Source organism: Nanorana parkeri, unplaced genomic scaffold, assembly GCF_000935625.1.
Source record: "Nanorana parkeri isolate BGI_ZX_2015 unplaced genomic scaffold, ASM93562v1 scaffold508, whole genome shotgun sequence".
Lineage (NCBI taxonomy): Eukaryota > Metazoa > Chordata > Amphibia > Anura > Dicroglossidae > Nanorana > Nanorana parkeri.
Window position 1 is genome coordinate 799517 of NW_017306776.1, and position 10235 is coordinate 809751.

The window sequence follows — 10235 nt, forward strand, 5'->3', positions numbered from 1 at the left end:
GGGCTGATCTGAGGTGTGAAGGTGCAGGAATTGGACTGATCTGAGGTGTGAAGGTGCAGGAATTGGACTGATCTGAGGTGTGAAGGTGCAGGAATTGGGGTGATCTGAGGTTTGAAGGTGCAGGAATTGGTCTGATCTAAAGTGTGAAGGTGCAGGTATTGGAGTGATCTGAGGGGTGAAGGTGCAGGAATTGGGGTGATCTGAGGGGTGAAGGTGCAGGAATTGGGGTGATCTGAGGGGTGAAGGTGCAGGAATTGGGGTGATCTGAGGGGTGAAGGTGCAGGAATTGGGGTGATCTGAGGGGTGAAGGTGCAGGAATTGGGGTGATCTGAGGGGTGAAGGTGCAGGAATTGGGGTGATCTGAGGGGTGAAGGTGCAGGAATTGGGGTGATCTGAGGGGTGAAGGTGCAGGAATTGGGGTGATCTGAGGGGTGAAGGTGCAGGAATTGGGGTGATCTGAGGGGTGAAGGTGCAGGAATTGGGGTGATCTGAGGGGTGAAGGTGCAGGAATTGGGGTGATCTGAGGGGTGAAGGTGCAGGAATTGGGGTGATCTGAGGGGTGAAGGTGCAGGAATTGGGGTGATCTGAGGTGTGAAGGTGCAGGAATTGGAGTGATCTGAGGTGTGAAGGTGCAGGAATTGGACTGATCTGAGATGTGAATGTGCCGGAATTGGGCTGATCTGAGGTGTGAAGGTGCAGGAATTGGAGTGATCTGAGGTGTGAAGGTGCAGGAATTGGGGCTAATCTGAGATGTGAAGGAGCAGCATTGAGCCAGCTTCCCAGCCAATAGGCGGCGAGCCTTGACCAATATTGTTGAAAATCTTGTTTTCAAATGGACTTCCCCAAACAAAAATGATATTCACCATTAGACTTTTATTTGAGAAAACTTTTCCATCCTGGTCCTTTGATTTTCGTCACTATGGTCTAAAACAATTGTTGTTAGTTTGACCCCAGTACCTATTAGCAAATCAAACAGAATTCTACTGGTGTATGGCCAACTTTAGAAAGAACAATTTTCTCCAGTCAATCTAATTAGGACTGTTTAGTAATCATACCGTGACCTGAACTTTGTGCACACAAACATTCTGATAGTCTTCGGAAACAGATTCCTCCATATAAAACGATCTTTGATGTACATGCTTGGCTACCCTTAGCTACATTTCTCCTGACATGACAATTATTAAGACTATCACTCCTGGTCAGAACCTTACCTGTCATCCGGAAATGATGGATTGAGGTCATGACCCTGCAGAGTGAAGAACTGAACAACTATATCACACTGGGAGATCTTGGCGTCCAACCTCAGCACCGACTGTGAATACGTCTCCAGTTTTTGAAGTCTTTCCAAGACCCTCTTAGTTTCTTTCTTCTTTGCCAATGTCCTTGGCACATCTACAAAAATTAAATTGAACAGTTTGAATTGTATATACTAATCCTTTGAGACTTGGGATGGCCTCTCATTTCTTTATAAATACATTTGGGATACAGAGGGTAAGGGCTAGCTAGACTGAACACAACACCCTGACCCCATAGGTCTGGGAAGAATTATATGTTCTGCATCCTGTACAGCTAGTGGATAAGATTAAAAAGGATTTATAATCCTCATTTATTTTTAGGCACGCACTGTTCCTCATTTGGGACTAAATCTCTGTCCCTCTTTCCCCCTCAGCTGGCCCTCTTTTTGGTCGGATGTACAGATAACTATAAAAAAGTTCTTTTTAACTACCAAAAATGTTCTTCTGCAATAAAACCTTCATCTCATCTCTTAATTATCTTGTTTGCTATTTCTAAAATTCAATATGAAGGAAGAGTAATTCTGGGTGTAACCGATCATTTTTTTGCCATATAAATTCTTAAGGATCTGCATAACTGGGGAAATGGCACGGCTGTGTCCATAGGCAATATACTGTACATGCCCTTGAAGGTGTCCCTCTTTCTCATCTCAGAATGTAGGGAGTTATGCAAGGGTGTGTATAAAGGCCTCTTGCGTGGTGATTGTTTTTTTACTCTTTCTGTGTAATTTTAGTTAAAAACAGCAGATTTCATGATTTTGAGTGATTTTATTTTAGCAGTTGTTCTTAGTCATGCCGCAAAAGCCAGAAAGCTGCTGTAGACCGACTGCAAATCAATAAATAAAATGCGGTCTTGGAAATGTAAATAAAGTATGTACAAATGTGAACTTTACATAAAAACTTCTTCCAGGTAAATGATGCTACAACAACCTAAATTGTATACTCAAAGTAACTTCAGATGCTGTACATTGTATATAAATAGAAAAGAACTGAAAGGATGACAGCGCCATCTACTGGCAATATTTGTGTATGACAATTTCATTTACTGTATCAGAAAACATATTTAAAGCTTTTACCTCCGTTCCCAATACACAGCATTCAGTGATAGATCAGTCATAAAAAGGACTGTTATTACAATTTACAAATCTGTGTTTTGGAGTCCCTACTTGGCAAAAATAAGGAAAATCCAGTTCATTTTGCAGCCTGCTAAAACCACAAAGGTCTCACTGGATCAGAAAAGCTTTTTGCGTGTCCTTTGTAGACAATGGCAGTGATTGCGGATTAAATAATCTCTCAGTACAGGTTTCTGATAATCAGACTTTAGCCGGAAGACTTTAGCAATCTAGATTAATGTTCCCAAGCAAGGGAGAATTCATCTATTATTCTATATTTGACAGCTAGTATATGCTATAGACTGTACTGCCATTGACAGCTCCAATCCCCATCAGTAGAGAGCCAGTCATCAGTAGTTTACTATCAAATCTCATATGGTCACAATGTCCTAGCTGGCAGGGTGATTACATGAGGTTTGATACAGCAGTATGATACCCTCTCACAGCTCCAGCTTGCACAGTATTCACTTCTGTGTACTCTTCCTGTGCACACAGAAAGAAATACTGTTTTTAAAGAAAACAACATTTTCTTCACTTTTTTCCCACTTTTTTAATATATTTATCAGACAAAAAAAACCTTAAATGTACTCCAAAAAAATGAAGGAAAATTAGTTACAGAGCTATTGTCAAGATACCCAATGAATACTGACGGAGCTTAATTTGCCCTGGGTGTATAGGCGTCAATGACCTTTGATGATGACTGGTAATGAAGGGGTTAAACAAGTGTTTGACTCGTTTGGAATCCTGTTTCCTGAGGGTTGTCTTAGAAATATGACTTCTGTACAGTCTCAATTCACTTTCTATACAGGTGACGGAACAGGGACCTATTAATTACTATCATGGATGAGTACAGGGAGTGCTGTGTCCACTCATGGTCATCTGGATACGGTTGCAGAGGAGGACACTCTGGTATATGATAGAATTCTATGTGTCACTATCATACTTGGTAGGGATGCACCGATACCGATACCAGTATCGGTATCGATACCGAGTATTTGGGTGAGTACTCGTACTCGCCCAAGTGCTCCGATACCTAGCACGATACTTCCTGTATCAGGAAGCCGGGCAGCGCATCATTACACGCTGCCCGGTTTCCAGATTGGCCAGGAAACGGCTCCATGCTCTCTCGTCACTTGTGATGAGAGAGCATGGAGCCGACTTCCCGGCCAACCAGGAAGCCGGGTAGCGTGCAATGACGCGCTGCCCAGCTTACCGATTGGTCAGGAAGCTAGCAAATCCGGAAGCCGGGCGCCGTGTAATGATGCGCTGCCCGGCTTCTTGATACAGGAAGTACTCGTGCTAGGTATCGGAGCATTTGGGCGAGTACGAGTACTCACCCAAATACTCGGTATCGATACCGATAGAAGCCGGCGTCATGCTCCCTCGTCATCTCATGAATCATAATATTAAGAAAGTGACCTTAAAGCATTAGTTTGTATTGCTTTAGAAAAAATGTGACCTGTTCCTTTTAAGAAAAAGTATCGGTAATTGGTATCTGCGAGTACTTGATCAAAAGTATCGGTACTCGTACTCGGTCTTAAAAAAGTGGTATCGGTGCATCCCTAATACTTGGTATTCTCAATGGAGCAATTCCCACCTTTCAGTTTGGGGAGAGTTCTCTCCGACTTATTCACAGCTCCGGCTTCCAGCGGAAATCTCTTCTTGAGATCTCTCTGTGGGCAGAAGACAAAAAAAGAAAATCAATTGCAGCCTATAAATGATGAAAATAAACCTTTCACGAGAGAAGCTTGGAGGCTCCGAGGTCCTAGACCGCACTTTTACTGACAGCTCCAGATCCTAACGCATGATTGGGAATTAGTCTGATTGATTAGTATTGCTTAGAAGTGCAATAATCAAATGGAACCCATCGCACACCTGACCGGACAGAACCCTTCGAGTATCAGGCGGGTGCCAAGCGACAGCAGATGCCTCCTAGTTCCTATAACCACCATTTTACTGACAACTCCCGATCATAACTAACCATTGGGAATTAGTCTGATTAGGTTAGTCTTGCTTAGAAGTGCTTCTCATTGGTCAGTGCAGGCAGGTGACCTTGCTGACCAATGAGTGCTTGCAATTGGCGAGCGAAATTCAAAATCCGTAGCGCAGGGACATACACCTGTACAGGTGGAGGGGAAGGAGCGTTCACCAAAAGGTAAGTATAGCAGGGGGACGACAACAGAATTAAGCGGGTAATTCCATTTTCCCTAATTACTTGGTAAAAAGAACTTACCCGTTAACATGAAACATGGTCACATTCCCCAATCCCCCAACCTCAAAGCACTCCCCATTTAGCTGAATTGTGGGGTACGTTTCTCTGGAGCATCCTGTTCATATTTAAATTTGGCGTGCCCTGCGTTATTCATTCACAGATCCGTTTATTTAAATTTGGCGTGCCTTGCGTCATTCATTCACAGATCCATTCACAGGATGTTTGAATGAAAAAAACTAAAAGTCTCATCTGACACCATGGCAGAGGGACTCATAACTCTGAATGGGGCACAAGTGTGGTGATGCCATCGCACCGAAGGTCTGTACCCTGGCAGAGGCATGGGGCTGCAGGAGCCTGTGCCAGACATCCCAACTCTCCCGGACGCTCCGGGAGTCTCCCGCGGCTATCGGCCGTCCGGGAGAGAAACACTTTGGGGATCCTCTGTTTTTTGTTGTTTTTGTTTTTACATCAGGGCCACCGCCGTCAGCATAGGAATGCATAGCTAGATTCCTATTGGCTATTTCACTAGTTGCAAATTAAAATAGCCAATAGGAATCTAGCTATGTATTCCAATGCTGATTTTTTTTTATTATTCCGACAGCAGCAGCTGTAAGAATACTAAAAAAAACCCCTGCAGATAACAAAGGAGCTATTGCTTCCTGTGCTATCTGTTATAATTTCAGGGGGGTGCTCCCCCCCCCATGGGGAAGCGGGGCGGGGGGGCAGAGGGCACCTCCCTGAAATGAGAAGGGCACCTCCCTGAAACTGCTTTTTTCAGGTTTGGTTTCCTGCTGTGCATAGCACCCACAATCTACCGACGAGGACATTTATCCTCAACTCCTCCATTGAGGGTCCATCGCATCCTATAAAAAGAATGCATAGATGTTTTCTCAATGGACGAGCGACCTGCTTATCACCCGAGTCTCAGTGCTGGACATTCTGCTCTTACATTACTGTACCAAGGTAATAAAACTAGTGCACTAGTCCGTTTTTGGCCGGAGTTCACCTTTTATAGTTCAGCCGCCATCTCCTGCTATGTTGATTGGAAATTTCAGGAGAATGCTGGTAGTGAGGATTAAAGACAATCCTAGACCGGTGGACTATATACTATATACTGCCTCTGCTCCCAAGCTGAACGCCTCCAATGTAAAGAACAGACACATCTAAACTCTGAGATATGACAATTATAAAAACAACCTTACCTGGAATCTCTTAAACTCTACAAAGGTTCGGTATACGAGGACCTTGTTGTGGTCGGACCACAGTACAGAAAACATGTACGCCTGTAAGGGAACAGCAAGCACAGGAAATGTCTGTTATTAAGAGGTAATAGGAATTACATTTCTCATTTTTTTTAAAGCATTTAAACGTGTGAGTATAAAGCACGACTACTACTAAAAGCCAAATCCACCCTTCCCCCCCACATGAGTTATATACACAGTAATCTCTCCACTCACACCTACTGTCATCATTTCTGAGACCTGCGGCAGGACCTTGTACGTCAATGATAACAATTGTTTGTTTTATTTATATTGTATATCTATTTAGCTTTCTTTCTTTCTCGTTTTTCTTTCTTTGTTTCTTTCTTTCTCCCTTTCTCATTTATTTATTTACTTTTCTTTATTAAACTTCTTTATTTTTTATCATTTTGTTTTCTTTATTTCATACTTTTTTGATTGTATTGTGCAGTTTTTCTTTCTTTCTTTCTAATTTATTTATTTACTCTTCTTATTAAATTGATTTATTTTTTAGCATTTTGTTTTCTTTATTTCATACTTTTTTATTGTAATATGCAGTTTTTCTTTCTTTCTTTCTTTCTTTCTTTCTTTCTTTCTTTCTTTCTTTCTTTTTCTTTCTTTCTTTCTCTCTCATTTTTTTTTTACTCTTCTTATTAAATGAATTTATTTTTTATCATTTTGATTTCTTTATTACATACTTTTTTGTTAGTTTTAAGTTGCGTGTTCCAGCAGTAAAGACTTATAAATAGGAATACCACAATTGTAGACCTGAAAAGGCTACTTGCCTGGCTTATTCTGTTGCAAGCATCTTTTGAGTCACTGACCTTGAAAAAGCCTGCAGATCAAAGTCAGTGATCTGTGTATCAATTCCAGGTCAGTGGTGCAGAAAGCATAACAGCCAGGCAATGGGTATTTTCAGAAGCAGCCACAGTCTTCCTACTTCCTCAGTACAGGTTTCCTTGACATATATTCAATTCTGATACAATTCCCAGCCATTATTTCACACTCCTCTGTAGAAAACAGTCAATCATTTTTAGTTATAGAGCCAACGCAAATCCCGCCACCTTCTGAAGATTCTACTCGCCTGGCTATGACACTGACCCGATTTACTAAAAAAGGTAAAACATGTTCACTTTCAATGTTAATCTTCACTTATCTTGCGGAATCAGGTGAAACGAAGTGTAAAAATCTCTTTGCAAAGAACAGCCAATCAGATGCAAGGGAAAAATAAATAAATAAAAATGAAATTAAGAAAGATTTTTATTTCACCAAACTCTTTGCAAAGTGAATTTCCTCTAAGTTTGGTGAATGATGTAATAGCCAATCAGGGGCAAGGAGAATGAAAAAAAAACAAATTATTGGGCATGAATGGAAAAAAAAAAGAAATGATAAGATGGATTTTTCTTGCATGTGATTGGATGACTGAAGTCGGCACAACTTTCCCTCCTTCACCAAACTCTTTGCAAGGTGAATTTTGTTTGATGAATAAAGGAATAGCCAATCAGGTGCAATGAAAATGAAAAAAAAAAATAACATTCTTGAACATGAATAAAAAAAACAATAAAAAAAACAAAGAAAATGATAAAAAGACAGATTTGATTGGATGACTGAAGTCGGCACAACTTTCCCTCATTCAACAAACTCTTTGCAAAGTGAATTTTCCCTAAGTTTGGTGAATACAGCAAAAGCCAATCAGGTGCAAGGAAGATGAAAAAAAATTCTTGCACATGAAAAAAAAAAAGGCAATGATAAAAAGACAGATTTGTCTGGCATGTGATTGGCTGATGGAAGTCGGCACAACTTTCCCTCATTCACCCACTTCACTTTGCAAAGAGTTTGGTGAATGAGGAAAAGTTGTGTCGATGTCACTCATCCAATCATCTGCAAGAAAAATCTTTTTTCATTTCTTCTTTTTTTTAATCATTTTTTTTCCTTGCACCTGATTGGCTGTTCTTTGCTTGTGCTGAAGGCTCCGTTCACACATAGCGTTTTGAATTAAGAGTGGTTTTCCACACGAAAACTTGCTCATTTTAACATATACGTGCGGTTTCCACACGTTTGTGGCTACTATATAGGGGAAACGTGCGGGAGGTCGCCCAGAATACCACACTTGCAATTTTTTGCGTGATGCGCGTTTTCCTGCCGTGCGTACGACGCCCAGGTGTGAACAGGCTACATTACAATGTATTCATTTTTGTGTTTTGCGTGGCAAAACGCTAATGTGTGAATGGAGCCTTAACTACAAATCCCAACATGCTCTGCCTCTGGGAGTCATGCCTGTAACTGTCAGTCTTGCAATGCCTCATGGGACTTGTAGTTCTACAACATCTGAAAAGCCGGAGTTGCTCACCCCTACCCTATAGAAAAATGAGCAGTTAACCCTTGCAGGGCGGTGGGAAGCCTCACTGCAAGGGTTAATTTAAAAAAAAAACTGAAGTCTTTATTTGAACGTCATTCTTAGTAATTGGCACCGTTTTTGAAGCAAGAGGCTAAACTTGACATCCAGGAAACTAGCATTTGCAGAAGGAGAAGTAGCAACAACAGCCAGTCAAGACAGGTTTACTTTAACAGTCATTAGTGCACAGTTGTGGCAGTTGCTGAACTCACATTCTGCTTTGCATGCTGCAGCAGTCCGATGGCTTCCACCTCCACAGGATGCCGATTGATGCTGCTCTGCTTCATGCTTCCGAGGATGCTGCGAGGACTCTGCGAGGCTGATGCTGAGCTCAACCTGTCCTACCAGCTTGATTATCTACCTGCCAGGGGGGGGCGTGACCTCCACTCCAGCAGCCAATCAGGGGGCGCTTTCTCTTATTACATTCCATGCAGCCTTGTGCAACAATTTCTGGTCCTTTCAAAGATAGAGGAAAAGAACATATTTAGACTTTGTCCTTCCTGTCTGCACACCTGGGGATCATCACACCCTCCATCTCCCGGTCACTGATGAATTCACAAGCAAAGAGGAAGGTTGTTAAAGGGTTACTCCACCTAGTTGTGATGTTTTTAGCTATGGATGAGGTCTGGTGGGAGGAATACGCTGCAGGCTTCTTGTATATCATGGGGGGGACTACTATGGAAGATGTCACTGCCACAGACTTCAGTCCACTTTGAGGTCTCACGCTTGGTGCTGCAGCAGGGGGTGTCAAAATAATATCAAAACAAAATCAATACGTGTTAAAGTTCATGAAATATATGTATATATATATATTGTGAGTTCCAATCTGTGCTCTCCCTTTGATTCCAATCCGCGCACTCCCTTTGATTCCAATCCGCGCTCTCCCTTTCATTCCAATCCGCGCTCTCCCTTTCATTCCAAGCTGTGCTCTCCCTTTCATTCCAATCCGCGCTCTCCCTTTCATTCCAAGCTGTGCTCTCCCTTTCATTCCAATCCGCGCTCTCCCTTTCATTCCAATCTGTGCTCTCCCTTCTGTGTAATTATATATTGTGAGTTCTTTTATTCCAATCCACGCTCTCCCTTCTGTGTAATTAGTCGCTATCTCCCCCCCTCTATGCAACAAACAAACTCAACAGATCCATAAAACAAAGTTATTGTCAAAGTGAAGGATCAGAAAAAAATTAAATTTATAGGAAGTGCTAGAATTCATACATTTATTGATTTTGTTTTGGATATAAGTTTTATCAATTTACACTCTGAGCTATAATATCATTCACACTATATTGCCAAAAGTATTGGGACACCCCTCCAAATCATTGGATTCAAGTGTTCCATGACATTTCCTTGCTACTAAATATTCCGCGGTCACCTGTTAGTGATATTACAACAAAGTGGAAGCAACTGGGAACAAACATCAACTCAGCCACGAAGTGGTAGGCCACGTAAAATGACAGAGCGGGGTCAGCGCATGCTGAAGCGCACAGTGCGCAGAAGTCGCCAACTGTCTGCAGTGCTAATAGCTACAGATCTCCAAACTTCGCGCGGCCTTCAGATTGGCACAACAACAGTGCGTAGAGAGCCTCATGGAATGGGTTTCCATGGCCGAGCAGCTGCATCCAAGCCTTACATCACCAAGTGCAATGCAAAGCGTGGGATGCCGTGGTGTAAATATTGTGAGTTCCAATCTGTGCTCTCCCTTTGATTCCAATCCGCGCACTCCCTTTGATTCCAATCCGCGCTCTCCCTTTCATTCCAATCCGCGCTCTCCCTTTCATTCCAATCCGCGCTCTCCCTTTCATTCCAAGCTGTGCTCTCCCTTTCATTCCAATCCGCGCTCTCCCTTTCATTCCAATCTGTGCTCTCCCTTCTGTGTAATTATATATTGTGAGTTCTTTTATTCCAATCCACGCTCTCCCTTCTGTGTAATTAGTCGCTATCTCCCCCCCTCTATGCAACAAACAAACTCAACAGATCCATAAAACAAAG

The 10235-nt window shown here is 42.2% G+C and overlaps 1 protein-coding gene across 1 annotated transcript in view; it reads right to left on the reverse strand.

Annotated features, from left to right (window-relative positions):
* Positions 1-8536, reverse strand: part of LOC108790858 (NADPH oxidase organizer 1-like) — an 18443-nt gene extending 9907 nt beyond the window's left edge. Inside the window, exons 1-4 of the mRNA XM_018561216.1 lie at positions 8462-8536; positions 5819-5899; positions 4002-4077; positions 1212-1392 (exon numbers count right to left, since the gene is read on the reverse strand). Of these exons, the coding sequence (XP_018416718.1) occupies positions 1212-1392; positions 4002-4077; positions 5819-5899; positions 8462-8536 (413 nt within the window). The remainder of the gene's footprint in view (positions 1-1211; positions 1393-4001; positions 4078-5818; positions 5900-8461) is intronic.
* Positions 8537-10235: the final 1699 nt, after the last annotated feature.